Source organism: Arvicanthis niloticus, chromosome 27 (assembly GCF_011762505.2).
Source record: "Arvicanthis niloticus isolate mArvNil1 chromosome 27, mArvNil1.pat.X, whole genome shotgun sequence".
NCBI classification, from domain to species: domain Eukaryota; kingdom Metazoa; phylum Chordata; class Mammalia; order Rodentia; family Muridae; genus Arvicanthis; species Arvicanthis niloticus.
This window is the reverse complement of record NC_133435.1, coordinates 28642459-28661983: the sequence shown is the minus strand read 5'-3', so window position 1 is coordinate 28661983 and position 19525 is coordinate 28642459. Positions and strand designations below refer to the sequence as shown.

General features: G+C 44.4%; 1 protein-coding gene across 8 annotated transcripts in view; it reads left to right on the top strand.

Annotated features, from left to right (window-relative positions):
- The window catches only part of Art3 (ADP-ribosyltransferase 3 (inactive)), a 74145-nt gene that overhangs the window by 52328 nt on the left and 2292 nt on the right, over nucleotides 1-19525 (top strand). For 7 of the 8 annotated variants that reach the window (XM_076926501.1, XM_076926502.1, XM_076926500.1 and 4 more), the window contains exons 3-8: nucleotides 429-1134; nucleotides 9344-9376; nucleotides 10934-10966; nucleotides 12316-12345; nucleotides 16107-16139; nucleotides 18180-18233. In XM_076926501.1, coding sequence (XP_076782616.1) covers nucleotides 429-1134; nucleotides 9344-9376; nucleotides 10934-10966; nucleotides 12316-12345; nucleotides 16107-16139; nucleotides 18180-18233 — 889 coding nt within the window. Of the gene's footprint in view, nucleotides 1-428; nucleotides 1135-9343; nucleotides 9377-10933; nucleotides 10967-12315; nucleotides 12346-13417; nucleotides 13456-16106; nucleotides 16140-18179; nucleotides 18234-19525 lie in introns of all 8 variants that reach the window. The other variant, XM_076926505.1, reaches the window with a different exon arrangement.

Genomic DNA, 19525 nt, shown 5'->3' with positions numbered 1-19525 from the left:
TTTAAAGAAAAAGGTGGAAGAGAGGTCTGGGTATCTTAGTTTCCTTATCTTTAAAGAAAAAGGGCTGTGTCCAGGGAAGGTGACATTTTATCATGATATATTTTCTACCACATGCAGTATTTTATACATGGTACTTTGCATCATACAAAAATGGTCTTAAGAGTTGGAGGAAATGTACCTAAGGACACTGTTCCAGCCTGGGCTAGACTGGCTTCAGTCTCTTCCCCTCCACTGAGCTCGGGTGAGTGAATTACATGGAGAATTGCTACCCACACCTCTCCACCGACATGTACTCTTTCCACTATCCACACAATGGGATGTAATTCATAATTATAAGGACATGGGAGAGTGGGCACTCTGCTATAAGAGAAATTTATATCAAATAAATGTGTGATTTCAAGAGCGGTCCTTTCCTTTTTGCTCTGAAGGTGAAGGCAGAAGTGTTAGACATGGCAGAGAATGCGTTCGATGACGAATACCTGAAGTGCTACAATAGAATGGAAATAAAGTATATCCCACAGATGCACAGGGAGGAGTGGGCCAACGATGCGCTCCTGCGGACTGTGTGGGACAATGCAGGGATCCAGTGGGAAGCACGGAAGGCTAAGATCTCCCTCCCCGAGAACTTCAAGGATGCCTATGGGATAGCTCTGATGGCTTACGTGACTGAGGCTCAGGAGCAGACTCCCTTTTACCACACATTCAACAGTGCTGTGAAGATGGCTGGGCTGTCCCGAAGGCGGTACATCTATAACTTTCCGTTCAAGGCTTTTCATTTTTACCTGGTAAGAGCCCTGCAGCTGCTGAGACGACCTTGCAAGGAGAATTACAAAAACGTGGTGTACAGCAGGATCCCAGACATTTCATTCACATTCGGAGAGCAAAACCAAGCCAGGCTGGGCAACTTCACTTTGGCGTATTCATCCAAACCCGAGACAACTACCGAACGGGTGCTAACCATCCAGACCTGCTTTGGAGTTGCCGTGGGAAAGTTTCTTAATAAAGAAAACAAAGAAGTTGTTTTAATACCTCTGAGTGAGGTTTTTCAAGTGACGAGGGAAGGGACTGGCGACGACCTTATCCTTCAAAGTATAAACAGCACCTGCAGCTACTATGAGTGTGCATTCCTCGGGGGTAAGTGATCTCTCGCGATCCCAGTTTGTCTGGGAGGAAAGGGGTGGGGCGCACACAGGTCCAGGAGAGCGACCGGTGTTTTCGAGGCAGTTTTCAGCCTCATACTGAACCCTGTTTCTTCATCTACAACTCAGTTGTCAGATAAATACCTGGACTTCATTGCTGACATGAACAGCTCTGGAAAGCAAAGCCCATTTTGCCCCACAGGGTTTCGCAACGATCAGAACCATTTTTGTTGTCACAACTTAGGAAGAGGTGTGGTTGCTATTGGCCAGGTGTGGCTAAACAGCGCTTAGGACCCTATCCTAACAAAGAATTTATTTGGTCCAAAGTGTCAGTAGTGATAGCATTGAGAATTCCCACAACAAGTCAGGCAGTAAACAACTCCATCCGGTTCCAAGCATCGGGCATCCGTTCTAAATTTAAGCTGGGCTTTCTAGGTATTGTTTGTAAGTGAAGCATGCTCTCATTCTTTCTGGATTTAAATTTTTTTTAGACATGGTCTAAATATTCCCAATAGAGTATTCAGCCCTCGTACACAATGTATCATTTAAGACGTTTTTACTGTTGCTGGACCAGTGGCTCAGGCTTGTGATCCCACCTACTCGGGAGGCCGAGGCAGAAATGTGAAGTTCAAGGTCAACTTGGGAACTTAAATGAGACTCTGTCTCTGACAGTAATGAGTTAGTGTTAAGAGCTTGCTTTGCATCCTAAGGATCACGCTCTTCATATTTGTCTCAACCTTGATAGAAAGCCTAACAGTTCTTATTGACTAAGGCTAGGCTGTCGGGTTCCACGGCTCCTCTGTAGCATTGGTAACCCAGGCTATCTCTTTGTTCCACTGGTCTAAGGCTTCGTGTTTGCATTGTCATTTCCGTTGAAGCACTGTGAGTCAGCATCCAAGACAGACACAGAAGGACTGACCGTCCACGTATTTCTAGGGAAGGCAAAAGCTCTGCCACATGTCTTCATTGTACCTCTGACTCCAGCCCTTTACTGGAACCCTTTCCTGGTCACACACAGCTAGAGGAAAGGCTTAGAAAGGAAGAGGTCAGGTTTGTAGCCTCCGTGATGCAGGAAGAGTGGGAATTAGAAGTGGCTGCTAGGATACTGTGCAAATCTGTGATCTTGGGTTTGGGTCTAGCCTGGGATACATAAAGAGATCATGTCTAGAAAAATAGAGAGAAAGAGAGGGGGAGAAATAAGAAAGAAAGAAAGAAAGAAAGAAAGAAAGAAAGAAAGAAAGAAAGAAAGAAAGAAAGAAAGAGAAAAAAGAAAAAAAGAAAAGAAAAGAGAGAGAAATAGACAGGGTTGGTAGGTCAGTAACCAAAAGGTGTCTGGTGATGCCACCTTCTTCCCCATGTGTGCTCTTGGTCTAGAAAATTGCTGGGGTTTTGTTTTTACCTCCGTAATACTTCCTTTGCCAGGGTAATTTTATGACTTCATTTAAAAATATCATTTAATATTCATTTAAAAATATTCATTTAATATTTATTTAATATTTATTAATATTTATTTATTTAATATTCGTTTTAAAATAAAAATTATTATTAATAAATAATTCACCTGAGACCTCTGACAGAAATAGAAATCTCTCTGTACATTCATTCCTCTTTTCCACCTCTGGATATTCCCAGATTCCCACATCATCCTGCGATGGGCTGTGCACCTAGGCTCACCAAAGGTCCTCCAGCCTCCCCAGGCCACCAAGCCAAGGCTTTGCTTCTCCCACACAACCCTGTTCTGGTTTTGCATGTCTTCCCCAGGTTACTCCCCTTTGGTGGGGTGAGGCCAAGTGTCGAGCACAGTTTTCTGAGACACAGAAATTTTCTTGAGGCAAATTTTCTAAGATTCAATGTGTGAAGTACCTGCCTTTAAGCTCAAATAATAGGTTTTGTAGCCTGCCACATCTTTACATGGCTCTAGGGACTTGGACCTTACTAGGAGGTGATAAGGGAATGAAGACAAGACAAGACAGACAGACAGACAGACAGACAGACAGACAGACAGAGCTAGGATTGAGAGGTCTGAACGTTCAATAAAGAAACCTCAGAAGCTTAGCAGGTTTATTACATAGAGCTGAACAGAGAGGCAGGGCTATTACATACTGTTGAACAAGGAGCCAGGCTTTAAAGTATAGAGCTGAACCAAGGACACAGGTTTAGCTAATGTCGGTAGGCACAGTCTTAGGGAAGCAACCTTTAGGCTGTAAGTATCCGAGGGGAGGAAGCTATGGTGGGTATCTTCTGTACTCATGGTTAACTCCCACATCTGGTCCTCCAGGGAACACTTTGCCATCCCTTCATGGTTGAGCTGTGGGACCCCTGACACGGTGTGTAGAAACACTCTTATTATTCAAACTTTGGATGCGTTCTCGCATGGGTGTTTTGATGTTTTGGTTTTTGCAGATCGTTTTGTTTTGTTTTTCTTTTTTGCTGCTGGAGATGTAACCTAGAACCCGGAACATGTTAGGCAAGTCCTTTACCACTGATCTACATAGATCCTAGCCTGAGAGCTGATCGTTTTATTCTGGAAGTTGTAGGTAGGACATTTTCTTTATCTGCAGCATTCTGAGTGCTATGGATTTGCACCTTGCTGTATGTGATTAAAGGGTTAATAAAAAACCCATCATCCCTCCTTCTATGAAAATGGCCAGATCCCTTTGTAGCATTTCTCTGTAGTTTGCAAAGGACAGAATGGCAGCTCTACCCAGCACTGCCTGTGGAAAACAAAGCCCCTGATGGTGAGGTACTGTGAACAGGAGGAACAGGCGGGACCTAAGGTCCTGGGACAGAAAGCCATCGCTTCAAACTTCCTTCGAGCAGTGCGCGCATCCAGAAGCAGGACTGGACTCTGGTACTGACCTGTCCTACAGCGGTCAGTTCAAGAGTTACTGTCTTACATGGTGTGAGATCACAGAGCACCGTCTGCTAACTGCACTGTGCGTTCTAGTAATTACGGAGGGTACAGCTAGAGAGAAGAGACCCCTAGTTTGCTTCCCTGCTGCGTAAACCACCTTGTATTCTCTGAACACACACAGTGAGGAGCTGGCCTTTGGGTCTCTGTACCTATCTAACTGAACCATTACTATGGGGGTCTAATGGCCTCAGAGACAGGGAAGACTTTAGACCTTGACTCAATGTGCCCAGTGTACAAAGAGATAAAAGGGTGGGTAGGACAGTGGGTCGGGTAGGACAGTGCTGAGGAGACAGTGTGCTTAGTCGGGATGCTGACATGCTTGCAGTTGGACAGCAGAAGCCATGCAGCCCTCTCAGTGCCAAGGGTGCTGGTTTCCCAGGGCCTTACAGTTTGACCTCCTCGCCTCCGTGATGTTGGGAGCGGATGATTCCTTAATCACTCCGGACACCTCACCTGCCACATTCCTCATCTGCATTCAGGATGCATCTGATTTCTGAGCATTCCTCTTGATGTTTGTGATGGCAACACAAACGAGCAGATTGTGTTAAAGAGCACTCAGCCCTTTCACCCTCTCTGTATCGGCCATGACCCCAAACCAGCTTATACCAGAGTTGAACCCTTGTCTTGTTCCTCCTACATAACAATGACTTAAAATCGACCAGGGCTGAATTTATTCCTCCTTTATCCATGACGATGGAGTGTTCCAAGACCCCCAGTGGTTGCCTGAGACCATAGATTATACCAAATCCTACATGTACTGGGTATTTTTCTATACAGCCATACTTATGGTAAAGTTTGATTTATAAATTAGGTACACCAAGATTGTTTAGTGGTAATAGAATAATGATAACAGTATGCTATACTAGAAATTCTGTGAATGCCCCCCACCCCCCCCCCACCCCCGTCTCTCTCAGGAATATTTATTTGTAACCTTCAGTTGACCACTGGGTAACAGTTAAACCATGTGGGAACAGGAAACATGGAGATGAGCAAACACTGTAAGCCATGGCCTCCTTCCTCCCCCACTGAGTGTGTTTAACTTCTCCAGCACCACACAGTAGAAATCATACCTATTTTGGTGCCCCTGATGCATGCAGGCAAATACCATTTACGGAGGTCCTGGTTATATAAAAGCTCTGGCCGCCAACCATGTTTATAAACTAATGCCTGGTCGACGGGCTGCGGTGGGCAGTGAACCCCATGGATCTCAGGTTTGTGACTGGAATGATGATAAAACAAAAGACACAACAAATGGTGAGCTGGTGGGCTGGTTCTGAGTGAGCCAGGGGCTGGAGACATTCATGGCACTTTGTAAGCCTGTGTAAAGGGAGAATGAGGAAAAGAGTGGGGTATGTGGGTGGGGCATTTCACAGGTTAGTGTTCAGCTCGGCCACAAAGGAAGGCTCTGGGGGAGCTCACAGGCACCACATGTTTGTAGAGCACCAGCCAAGGCAGCTGCTGCTACTGAGCTCCAGGCTTGACCTAACCTAGAGTCCTCTGCTGCCATCTAGAGATAACCAATGGGAATGCACAGTCCCAGGCTTCCTTAGGCCAGCTGTAGGCGTGACTGAGTGGTAGAACACTTGCGGGCCAGCGAGAGGCCCTTGGGGTCAGTCTTCCAGCACTGGAAAACAAACAAAAGCAACAACAACAAAAACTATGATTCTAGATGAAAAAAGGCAACGTTTCTAGGACAATGTTTCTAGACTTAGCATGCTAGACGTAGTCCTGTGTCACTGTTGAAAACTTACCTATAACTTCTAATTTAAAAATCCAGTGTGGATCTTACAAAAACTGGCTAGCTTAAAAACACACAACCAACACCAAACCAGTTCCATTTGTTAGGAAATGAAGGACTAACTCCTGGTTAGTCTTGCTATGAACCCAAGACCATAGAGGGAAAGAATAAACACCTTTTCCTTCCTCAAAGAGCAGGTCAACCAGCTTAGTTATGATGGAGCATCAGCTGTGTAATCAGACTAAACTCCTTGTCATTAAGAGCGACCCCATTGGAAAACTGTAACTGGATTGGCAGCTGTAAGTCAGTCACGAATCCCTGAGGAAAGCCCAGGCTGTAGAATGCCTCATGGCCTAGCAGTATGAATCTTCAGAGAAACAGAGTAACGGAGCAGAGAAACAGCATACAGACCCAAACCCTAACTGCCTTGACGATAGTTTGAGCATAGACGGCCTGCTGCTTTAGCTCCTGTCTAGTGAGGAGGTCTCCAGAGAGCAAGTCAGTGGACTAATGGTTGAGATGATGTCTCTGGTTTGCTAGATGCAAGTAATATTCAGCGCACACTCCAAGAGAAGACCAGCAGGAGTTCTGCGTCAAAGCTGCAACCACAATCCCAGCCTGTTATATCTGTCACCTGCTGTGGGGACAACCCACTTTGTCCTTTGCCCATAACAATGAGTTCTAACTATGGAACATCTTGGAGAAGAGAATATTTATCAGACCTGTCAGATGTCATTTTTTTGTGAATAGGTGTTTCTGGTCTGGTTCCTGTGACTCCCTGAGGCTGTATGGAATATGTTTTTATTTGCTGAATTAAAAGCAGGGGCTATCTGAATGGCTCCTGCACTCTAAGCAAGTATACACACCAAAGCACACTCTTCCTCCAGCTCCTGACTCCTAAGTGCTTGGGGACTCAGTCAAGGCAGAAATTAGCTTGGACGAATCCAGCTTACAAACAGCTGGAAGACAGCCTTCAGCACTGAAGAGATAGTCTCTGGGAAACTAGATTCAGTTGGTTTTCTTTTAGTGGCTTTTGTTTTGTGTGTTTGTTTTGCTTTGAGATAAAGTCTCACTATGTAAGGAGGGCGGGTGCCTTCTCCTTCACGCTGGGGTTACATGTGTGTTCCCCCAGATCCAGCCAGACAGGTTTGGCTTGTAGGAGTTTTCATTTGGCAGCCTGGTCCTTTCCAGATGATGTCTCTCCTGTGGAAGATTCACTCACAGATCCACCAGTGCAGGAGAGACAATACTGAAGCTTCCTGTGCTTCACCAGCCTTGGAGTGACTTCTTCAGATGTAGCCATACACATCCATGTTTATATAAAGACTGAGCTCACAAGTTGTATCTCATAGAGCTCACAGGAGTGTTAATGGAGAAACACTGAAGATGGATTTCTCTTTGGGAATGCAGCTCTGAGTGTCTCAGTAGATTGAACACATGGCAAAGAGCATCCATGCTGCCAGATGCATCTATGCGGCAGTCTGTTTCATGTACCCCACGCCAGGATCGCCATCTGTAGTTCCTCCCAGCACATTCTAAGGCAAAGAACACTTAACACTATTCCAGCACATCAAAGCAGGATTGTTTTTATTCACCCCAGAGACTGATAGTTTATCATCGAACTGTGCTATTTTCAAGCAGGACTCTCAATGGCTAGTTGTTTGGGTGAAGTGGGAGGAAAGCATGTTGCAGTGTCTGAGATCTTAGTTTGGAGTGCCTCTTCATGTCATAAGTCTGTTCACAGGGTCTTAGGCTACCAGGACTGCCTGGATGCTTTGTCTATTTTAAGTAATATCAGACAAATCAGATATGCGTAACAGTTGGGCAACTATTTGAAAAGATAATGAAAGATGCAGTTTTATCTTGAGCATGATTCACGAGGCATCCTCTTAAAATCATCATTGTATGTGTGTGCATGACTGGGTGGAGGCGTGCATGCCACATCTGTGCCACAGAGGTCAGAGGACAACTTTCCAGAGTTGCCTCTCTTCTTCCATCTTCACAGGGGTTCCGGAGCTTGAACTTGGGCCTCGCTGTCAAGTACTTGACCCTAGGAGCCATGTGTCTGGATAACTAGCTGTCATAACAGACTTGTGTATGATAGGTTAGTGTCATTTCTATGTAAGGCATGATCTAGTCAGCTCTATGGAAACCTTTGACTCAGAAACAAATCAAGTTGAGTCCGTGTAGGTGAGGATGAAAGTCTCTCTCTCCCTTTCCATATCTCTTTTCCTGTTTTTCTAGTCTGTTTCCCCACTTGTGCCTAGAAAATCTAGAATCATCCACATTTTCCCTAATTCTTTGTTAAACTCCAGGCGAGGTGGGGCCACCACCTCCTGCTTAAGACCAAATTTCGGAAGTAGTTGCCAGAACTGTTTTCAGTGTTAGCTGAATGAGAGCGAGAGCGCTCTGCATTACAGTGTGGCTTAGCTTCTCCTCCCATCGCTGTGGTAAAATACTCTGACAAAAGCAACCTGGGTGAGGAAGGGTTTATTTTAGCTCAACCTTCTAGACTACCTACCAATCATGGTGGGGAAGTCAGGGCAGCAGGTGCTTAAGCACTGTTTGGTTCCCTTTTCCCATTTACACAGTCCAAGATGCTAGCCAGGGAGTGCTGCCCACAGTGGGCTGGTCTTCCCATCTCAAGTGATGCAATTAACATAACCCACTACCGACAAGAGGCCCACCTCCCCGACTGTTCTAGGTTCTCTCGAATTGACAGCACCATCGCAGACATCAACAAGATTCTAACAGACCTGTTAGGTCCTGGACATGTGGAAACCAGACCAAGTTACTTGCATTTCTGGTTTAAATTCTAAACATGATACGAGATTTGAAAGTAGATTGTAGAAGAGCACGTGGGTCATTGTGGGAGTCGTTGTGGAATAGGTCTCTAAGGGGCATGTCCTTAGGTAATTAGACCTCAACTTTCAACCAGTGAATCAGACAGATACAGAGAAGAGACCAAGGCATTCAGACTTCATGGGAACCTGGGCCACCCTCCATGGCTTACACTAACATGTTCATATTTTCTCACTGACCTACTAATGTTAGGCAGGCTAGGCAGAGTCCTGCTCTGTCTTGCCTAGGGACAAGCACTGGACCATTGGTGACAACTTCCTGTGGCATCAACCACACAAGTGCCTGGAGCCACCTGAAGCACTGACTGTTTCATGTCATGTTCCTAGTTTCTCAGGGTTGTAGATCATCATTTCACACACAGAGGTGTGTTTGGGAACATACCAGCTCTTCTTTGATACAAATAAGAAGAGACTCTTTGCTCATATGCTAAAAGGTCTTGCAAACATGATTTAGATCCCTTTTCTCCAAAGGGTGGGAATCGTTGTGTCGAAGACTGGGTGATGCTTGTGCTTTGTCTCGGTTCATATCACAGGGTTGTGGCTGTTCTGTGAAGATAAAACTATGTTCCTGAAACTTCACCTCCCAGTAAAGGATGGGTCTGAGAAACTAGGCATTTACAGATTAGATTACCAATAACCACAGATCATTTGAAACTTAGGTCATGTCTAAAATTTTATCTTTGTGTTTCAGGTCTAAAAACTGAAAATTGTATCGCGAACCCAGGTAAGATGTGTCTAGATGATCATCTTGGTCATGGGAATTTTATTAGTTTTGATTTTTTTGTCTGTTGTTTTCCCCCTCATAATTATGGGTCAAACAATGGCAATTGCTGCCCGTATCAGCCACCATCAGCCACCACCTCTTAAGGCTAAAATGTGCTTTTGTTGGTGGCTTTAAATCCCATTAGCTCGCCACTCTAAAGCCCACATCAGGGAATGGAGAGTTGGCAGGAAGAGAACCAGGTTTACTCGACACCCCGAAAAGACGGAGAGTGAGGTTTGGGGCGCATCTCTGGTATTCAAAGGGGGTTTAACAGAAGGTGTGGAGCAGGGTCATGATGAAGCACACCTGGCTGGACAGTCATTGCTCTCACAGTGTGCTTTCCCCGTTTCTGCTGGGATACCCTAGACATAGACTTTTTATCTTCTAGGACAGTGCCTCTAACCCTTTAACCAACACACTATTTCTCTGCAAAGTAAACACTGTCCCACTTTCAATTAAAGCATTGTACCGTCAAGACCTTATCCCACATTTTGATGTTATCTGAAAACCACCAGGCAGTCTAGGTAATGAGAAAAACTGAGAAAACATCCTAGGACATTCTAGGCAAGTGTCTCTCTGTCTTCTTTTCTTGGTGTAAATAGCTGACTCTGGCAGCTCGTGTCTCAGACATGTAAAGGTGGCTTGCCTTACAATGCTGGCTAGAGGGAGATGCAGAACAACCTTACACAGGGCACTTTGCAAAGTGAGTTAATTAGGAACAGGCTGGCTAACGACAAACTCTCTCATTTCTATTTTCCTGTGAGAGCGGATCTTGATCTTTGCCTGTGGCTGTATTCTCAAATACTGTTTGTCCCAGGCAGGTGGGAACATGCCAGTCTCGCTGAGCCCTGCCTTACAGGAGCTTTAGGACTGGTGAAGGCCCTCACAGCATCAACCATTTCCCATGTGACCCCTATGCAAACAGCTAGACTCTACTTCCTATATTTGGTCATCTCAGGAAGTAAGATCAGAGAGAGTCATGGAAGAGTGGGGTGGATGGCTTCAGGCCTAGTGGAGTTGTGATGGGGTCTGCTTCAGCTTACTTGGGGGCGGGGGAAGTAGGACGATATAGCAAAAGTGACATCTACCAGGAGATGGTGGGACAGATGGGAAGGTACCCAGGAAATTTTAAGTGTTTTGAGGCTCAACATCATCAAGTAGGTTGCGTGCTATCAAAGTGCCAAAAAAAAAAAAAAAAAATGTTATCAGGGAATTGCTGGGAAGATTTGTTCATTTAAATGTCTGAAAACAAGAGTCCATTTCTAGCTGTCTTCCTGGCTAGCTTTTCTATGCATTATTCTTCAGGTTAAAAAAAAAAAAAAAAAAAAAAAAAAAGTCTATTGCCTTGTCCTTGAATTGAAATCTCTTGTTTCTTATAACCACACTTTGTATATTTCTTGAAACTAGGATGGCTCGAATGCTTATATAGCAAGCATTGCTATATAATATAGTATATATATAATTGGCATTGCATCTTCTGGGCACAGTAACATGGATGAAAATGTATTTGTATTTCAGAATATATTGACCCTAGGTATCTCTACAACCCCGGTGAGTATACACTTCTACAAACCGCCCAGCAAGGATGTTTAATCGCTCTTTCTTTGGCAAATGCACCTCCTGCCTGAGTGAAGGGGGTCACATGGCTGATCCAAAAGAGGGAGGGAAATGCCCTCCTCCCCTGCATTTGTTCTGTGGTCCTCTGAGCAGTAAATGTTCTGGGGGAGTAAAGCAGGGGGTACCTGCAGAGCTGCTCTCTCAAGGCTGTCTTTGGGGCGTGTGTAGGTCTATATTCCACTGTTGGTATCGGTGCAGGTGACACAAGTATTCAAAGGTAAATTAAAATCCCCACCTGCTCAGAGGAGAAGAGGAGGGGAGATTCGGGAAGGATTGAGTGTGTGTGGGGGGGGGGGATCTGGAGGGGGCAGTGAGCAGGATGTAAAGTGAATAAGGGAAAAAATTAGATTAAAAAAGAATTGCCAGTATATATGCCACTCCCAAGCATACAGACCAGTGTATCCACAGAACACAATCAATCTAAGTTGAGAACACAGTGAATTACACTTATTTGGAGCTAATTAGGATTACTCTTTGGGAATATACAAGTCCGAACCATCTTGAAAGTGTGCTTACGACATGGCAGCTCGGCTGTGAGCTATAAGGCCTGTTACTGAGGAATTGGGACCAGTGTTTGCAACAATTAAGCTCTTCAGCCTCACTCCCTGGGTGCTGTGGGAGAAGGGGGTCTGCTGGACAAACAGAAAAAGCCATGGAGGGCATGCATGAAGCCACGTGGATCTGGTTAACAGTGACCTCCCCACCAGGCAGTGCCCTAAAGAGTGCTTCTCTGTCTACTCTTAATTTGCTCCAAATTGTTTGATTAAACTAAGGGGGTGATTAGATATTTCTAAGTCTCCATATGTGGAGACTCGGACAAACTATCTGTATTTAAGTTCTTGGTTTTGCATTAACATTAGTTCTTTATTGAACAGAGAGAAGAAGAAAAAAAAAAAAAAACACCCTTGCCTTTAAATGTGCCACCTTTTCTCTGGTGGGAAAGACATCTACTGTCCCCATAGAGGCAAAGCCGCTGACACCCCGAGGACTCGCCTAGAGCCCCTCTTACTGGCTCTCTGCATTCACAAATTATGACCATTGCACAGGACCTTAAACAGCTGTTCAAAGTAGACATTTTTTTTGTCTCCTTGACACCCCCTTCTGTGGTGATTTACTTCAGTGGAGGCACCAGGGAAGCTTGGAGCCCTTTACCCAACACTCACAGAGACTCTAGGTGCCACTTACTCACTAGCAGCAGACACTAGATGTGCCTCCTGGTTCTGTACGGTCAGTTCTTTTTGTCTCTTGTTAAAACTGATGCATTTTGCTTGCTTGTGACTTAGATCTGGACAGTCAGAAGCTTGAAGACTCTGGTAAGACATTCTCATAAACTCTGGGATTTTATGTTTTGTAAGCTATAAGTGGGTGGTAGGAAGTGAGGAGAAGCCAGAGTCCATTTTAGCTTACTAGTTTGATCTATCTGATTGAATTATTTTAAAAAAAAAAAAAAAAGTAAGCTACATCCCCTGTGCCTATTGTCTGGCAGTCTTAAGGTCATCCCAGAAAGCAGAGAACAGTGTGACTAATGATTCTGCAAACTTGTACGACCCAGTGTTGTTGATAAAACAAATAGCACTTATTTTTCCTAAATTAAAATCATTCTTTTTATGTGTACCTGAGTGGTAGGTGTACCCATGTCATTTGATAAGTACATTCCAAAGTATAACTTACTCCAAAGTTTTTAATTTAAGAAAAAAGGGGGGGTGGGTGGAGAGATGGCTTGCTGCTCTTTTAAAGGACCCATCCATCAGATGGCTCACAACTGTCTGTAATTCTAGTTAAGCAGATCTGATGCCTTCTGCCTTCTGGCCTCACCAGACACCTGCACACAAGGGGGACATTTATAGTCACTCATACACACACACACACACACACACACACACGTAAAAATAAGTGTTTTTCTGTGTGAGTACATATGTGTGCATGTATGCTTACTTGCATGTATGCAGGCATGGTATGTATGTATGTATGTATGTATGTATGTATGTATGTAAATGTGTACATGTGTGCACATGCCTATGTGGGCCAGAGTCTGGGACCAAGTGTCTTCCAAGATCACCATGTGTACTGAGGCAGGATCTCTCACCGTGAACCCAAAGCTTTCCGATGCTGCTAGTCTAGCAAGACAGGGGGTTTGGGGATCCTCTATCTGCACCTCCCATGCACAGGAACGATAGGCTAGCTATGACACCCACTTGACTCTTCTGTGAACTTAGGCATGCTTAGGCTAGGCATGCGTGGCAGACACTATCCATTCAGCCATCCCCTCAGCTTCAATGTTTTTATTTTTAAAGATGTTATTGTCTTCTAGGGCTAGGGTAGAAAACTTCTCAAGTTACTGGAGAGATTATTGGAACACTTTTATATTTTCTTTTTTTTTTCCATGGTGCCTGGACTCAAACCCTGGGCCCCCTGCAAGCTAGGTAAGCATACTATTGCGGAGATATATCCCCAGCCCCTGGAACAAAATTTCTAATGGTTGATTTAAGAATATGTGCCACTAACATTAAAAATGATCGTACCTTCAACCCAGTTATAACTTGGAAACTAGCACAACATAGAAACTGAAGCGTAAAGCTGTTGCCTCTCAGATGCGTGTCTAGAAGCACAACCAGCAGGGGTAGTCTTCAGGACAACGACTTAAGCCAGGCTTCGAATGTGCTAGGCAATTGCTGCACCAGCCCTCTTTTTATTTTTTAATTTTAACTTTAAGAGTCTGAGCTGGGCAGGATGGTGCACACCTTTAACCCCATCACTTGGAGGGCAGAGACAGGCGGGAATCTATTAGGAGTTCAAAGACAGTCTGGTCTATATAGTGAGTTCCAGGCCAGGTAAGGTAACACAGGGACACCCTGTCTCAAAAACAAACATAGCCAACACTCTCCTCCCCCCGCCCCCCCCCCCCAAAAAAAAACCCTCCAAACCCAGACAGGGTCTGATTAGAGTGGCTGGCCTTGAACTCATTTTGTAGTGCAAGGCTTTAAGTTTCAGCTCTCCTTCCTCTGCCTTCTGAGCAGCTGGGATTTGCAGTCCTGTCCCACAGGCCCCAGTCGGTCTTACAGAGTCAGAAAAATACCCAATTGTGGACAAGCACGCACGCACACACACACACACACACACACACACACACACACACACACACTCATGAAAGGGAAATAAGAAAGGGTAACAGGAGATGAATATGACCAAAATACATCACATGCATGCATGAAAAAGATCACATTGGAAACCTATTTCGTATTTCTTTTATTACGCTATTGTATGTGTGTCATAGCACATGTGTGGAAGTCAGAAGACTACCTGTGGCAGTTGGTTCTCACTTCTAAGTGGCTTCCCCAGGACTGAATTCAGGTGGCAAGCTCCCTTACCAACTGAGCCATCAATATAAAAAAAAAATCGTGGTGGTACAATTTACAGTCCTAACACCTGGGAAGTTGAGACAGGAGGGTGACAAGTTTTAGGGGAGCCTGGGATACAGAGAAAGCCCATGTCTCAAAATTAAAAACAGAAAGCAAACAAAAAAATAACCCCCCAAACCTGGGTTTAATCCCTAGTACTATAATTTTTTTAAAAGATGTACCACAAAGGATCTATAACTATTAAATGCATACATATGTATATATAAATATACAAAATGATTAAAAATAAGTATACCAAAACGTTACAAAGTATCTTAGATCTGAGCTTTTTAATTAATTTTAATCCTCAATGGTTTTCCATATTTATTGTTTCTACCATTGTCATGTATCACTTATATGACCAGAAAACATATAAATGTGTGTGTGTGTGTATATATGTATACACACACACAACTTTGTGTCAGAGACCTTGGATGGATTTTTCTCCATTACTCTTTTGCTCTTTCCTTCTTATCCATTCTCTTTCTTTCTCTCTCCCTTTGTGTGTATTGTGGAGGACAACACATGTTGTAGTACACACGTGGAGGTCAGAGGATAACTTGGCAGAAGTTGGTTTTTTTTTTTTTTTTTTTCTGTATGGGTTCCAGAAATAAGACTCAGGTGGACAGACTGGCTGGCAATCGTCTTTATCTCCTGAGCTGTCTTGCTGCCCCGGATTGATTTATCTTTAATGAAGAATGGCATGCTTGACGACAGAGCTATCCTGAGTGACTAGCTGTGGTTCTCGCTATAAATTGCACTGCAGCAGGTTAACACCACTCTCCCCTTCTCTTGTCATTGCCCCCACAGCTTCTCAAACCTTTCTGAGCTTTTCACTACAAAGCCCCATATAAACCTAAATGAATTTGGAAGCCGAGTACTTCGTCTTACTTTGTAACTGGATCTCATGTAGCTCAGGCTAGCTGCTAGCTTGCTGAGCTAGCCGCTAGCTTGCTATGTGGTAGGTTTGATCCTGAAGTCCTGACCTTCCTGCCTCTGCCTCTCAAGAATAGGTAGGATTCCAGCCATGGGCTTCCACACTGGATCTACCTCCCTCCCCTGACCTAGGCATCTTGTGCACACACGCAAGAATGTTCTTATTCTTAGCCTTAGAAATAAAAAACCAGGGGCTAACCTGGTAAATGAATTCTCTTTTTCTTACTCTGTCAGATCAGCTAGCAGGTTAAGAAGGAAACACAGGGACTCCTAGGACTAAGATAGTTTTGGGGGTGAATGAAGCCACTGTAGGTCTGAGGGATGTCACTTTTGAGAGGTGAGCTTTTTGTTGTTGTTTTTGTTCTGTTTGCTTGATTTGTTGTTGTTGGTTTTTTTATGTTTTATGCAGTGAATCAGACATTTGATGCAATGTTTCCAATAGTTCTCACTTCTTATAGCTTACAGGCTATCACATGCTATATATTTTTATATGAACAAAAGGCTCCTAATGAGAACCAGGACCTACAGAGAGTGGAGCGAAACCAGGCAGGCTTCAGCCCGGTGCTATTTTGCTTAAAAATGGATGCATTGCATTAGGAAGCTAAACCTCAAGCGATGAGTAACAAACCCTAGGGACCTGGCTTAGCAGATCTGAATTTCATTGTTGTTGCTGTTACATTTGGGGAATGTTAGCACTGCCACTAAAGGATGAACCGACCACCATTTGTTTCTGCTTTTAGGTAGGATAAGCCTTGACACTGCCAAAACGCCAGGTAAGGCCATTTTCTCTTTATCCTGAGAGCTGGTCTCAGCGTTGCAAAGAACGTTAGCATGGGATGATATTCAAAGGTTTCTCTTTCGACAGTCACATCAGCTTTTTCTGGAGAAGATCGTAGAAGCTGTGCCCAGCCAGCCTTCCCAGGTTGCAGAGGGGCCAGACCTTCCTGAAACTAATGTTGCTCTGTAGAAACTCTGCTTCTTAGACCAGCTAAGCAAAAAAGCTCACAGCTGGTATCTGGGACCCGAGAGTAGGAAAACCCACTACTCTGCCGGTGCAGGCACAGCTCGGTGAGGTGCCACTCACTCTGGTTTGGTGTGGACGTGCACCGTGAGGGCACATGGAGCCAGAGCTGTGCCATTAAGCGCCCAAAGCCAGAAGGGTCCTGAAAAGAGCTCTCCATACAGAGGCAACCCGGGCTCCGGGAGGTTCTTTTTCTACTTACGAAAGAAAATTCCAGAACTTTTCCTACTTCCTGATAAGCAATGGTTAGCACACTAGAAGGCAAAAAAAATGCCAACGTGGGGTCAGAGGCACAACACATGCCTGGAGGTCTAAGAACCTTGCACACAACCACATGGCTGAAGGACCTGGTCTTCTTCTGTTTCTTCCCCGATGCCTGAATTCCCTTCGAGTTTTCCCCAGTAGGTACTATGACAGATGAAGCCTGCTTTTTAGAGTAAACCATCAAAGTGTGTATTTAAAAAAAAAAAAAAAAAAAAGTATACGGGGTGCTGGGCAGTGGTGGCTTACACCTTTAGTTCTGGCACTTGGGAGGCAGAGGCAGGTGGATCACTGTGAATTTGATGCTAGCCTGGTCTACCAAATGAGTTCTAGGACAGCCAGGGCTACTCAGAGAAACCCTGTCTTGAAAAAGAAAAAAAAAAAAAAATGTATGTGGGGTGAGCTGAGGGCAAGCACTGAGGGCTGAGGTGTGGAGCTGAAACCCCAGCATGGCTCCTCAGAAGTGCCTCAACACTTTATGATGTTGAGGGTGATGGAACACAAGAGGGCACATTTTATCAGACGGTGTTGAACAGTCACGATGCCTCTGTGCCTCAGAACTGCCGTCTTTCAAATGTGACCGCCCTTGTCACAGATAACCTCACAGGAGTACAAAACCACAACCCAGTGTTTCACATCCTTCCCCCTGGGATCATATAGTGACGGAAAAGATTTTTTTTTTCTCTAGATTTCGTCATTTATGGGCATGGCCATGTTTAATATATTTATTTATTCACTTAATTCTTCGATGGACTGAACCTAGGGCTTTGCATGCTAGGTGAGGACTCTACTGTTGAGCTCCATTCCCTGTGAATTTAGCACGTTCTAAATTATATCCATTGTTCTGACCTTTGCCAGACACTGCTATTTAAACAATAGGCCATGCAGAAGCAGCATAGTCATTGATAACTCAGAACATAGACACAGAAAGCAGGTCCAGCAACCTTTCGTACTGATCCAGACCAGCATTGATAATAGAGTGTGCACACCTTGTTTCCCTACATCATTTTCTGCCTTCGCACAGTGCCCTCTTTCGGGGTCTTCACAGTCTAAGTCTGTGGCTGTCTGAAAAGCAGCCTCTAAGCTGAGCCTGGGAACAAATGTGAGCTCCATAGATTGCCTGTGTTAGCAGTCCCCCTCTGCTGCCTGCCTGTGGTAACTCTGTGTCAATTACTTACTGATTCCCTCCCATTCTAAAATACAGATATTCCCACCTTTTAGGACTGACGAGAATCTGATGACACAAACTATCAGATGTATCACACAGCAGTAAAAAAGTAAAAACTGGGGGCTGAAGAGATGGCTCAGTGGTGAAGAGCACTGACTGCTCTTCCAGAGGTCCTGAGTTCAATTCCCAGCAACCACATGGTGGCTCACAACCATTTGTAATGGGATCCGATGCCCTCTTCTGGTGTGTCTGAAGACAGCTACAGTGTACTCACATATATAAAATAAATAAATTTTCTTTTTAAAAAAAGTAAAAACTGTCATTTTTATTAATTGAAAATGTTTTATTTTTTTTTTCATTTAGAAATTAAAGAGCTACAAACAGAAGAAAATCCTTTCCTGCCAGATGAAAAGCCTGGTAATTTTCCATTGGGGGGTGGTAGAGGCCCATGGAATTCTAAGTTCTTTATGGTCATCATTCAAATAACTCAGGGACTGGGGCAAAGACATCTGACCTATACAGTCTCTGACATCTCATCTTGATGTTAGAAGCAGGAGTTGGTGGGGGAAAGATGAGATGATCACACACACACACACACACACACACACGTGTGTGCTGAGAACTCATTTCTGTGTGAGCAGGTTGCTAAAGCCTAGAAAAGGGTAGGTGGCTCCATACTGGACAGGAGAATCCAGCTGTACTTCCAGAACAAGTCAGGAACTGTAGGGTGATGGTAGTCACAAGAACACACTATTGAGGGTGGGAATGAGAACCTTCCAGTATGTAGGGCCAGTCCTGTGTCAGCGTGCCCTCACTTCTTCAACAGGCTGGGGACAATGCCACTTGTGCCTCTCCTGGAAAGCTTTCAGAGGCTGGCATCATCTAACCCAGCAAGGCAGAGTCCTTGAAGAGCTCCATTAAGGCATGATGAGGGTAAAAAGAGACAGCCAGGTTGACACCCATCTATCTTAGAATCAGTGAAAAAAAATGGCAATGTCAGTTTTCCAAGGCTAGCCACACACCTTGTGGTACAGCATAGCAGTTGGGAGCAGAGGTTGAAAGGCAGACTCTGATCGAATGAGTCCATCACCTGACTTCCGCACATGCTACCCCAGACAGGGCAGATGTGGGAGTGGCCTCCTTGAGGTGCCAGCTCTGCCTGACAGAACTGTAGGGAGATGACGTGGCTTCTGTGACGTGCCAGCACTCAGTAAGCAAGAGACAGGAGGCTCGAGCTTGGCAATCTGAGTTCAATACACACACAAAAAAGCTCTTCTGGTAAACAAACCTCACATTTAATGAACACATACACATTCATGGGGCAGTTTTTCAGACAGCAGTAGAATTAAACCCTTCACAAAAGACAGAAGTCGAGGAAAGGCCAACAATTCTAGTTAAAAAATACCTCCTTTTCTTTGATAAATGCTCTGAAATATAAAAATGTCAAGCTAATTATTTCCTCATTAAAAGGTGATATTGCATGCATTTGAGGCACCTTGGCAGTATAACATTTAGATGCATATGTGGATGTGGTCAGGGCATGTTTCTTTTAAAGATTTATTATCTTATGCATATGAACGCTTTGACTTCAAGCACACCAGAAGAGGCAATCAGAGTCTATTTCAGATGGTTGTGAGCTGACATCTGATTCCTGGGAACTGAACTCAGGACCTCTGGAAGAGCAGCAAGTATTCTTAACCACTGAGCCA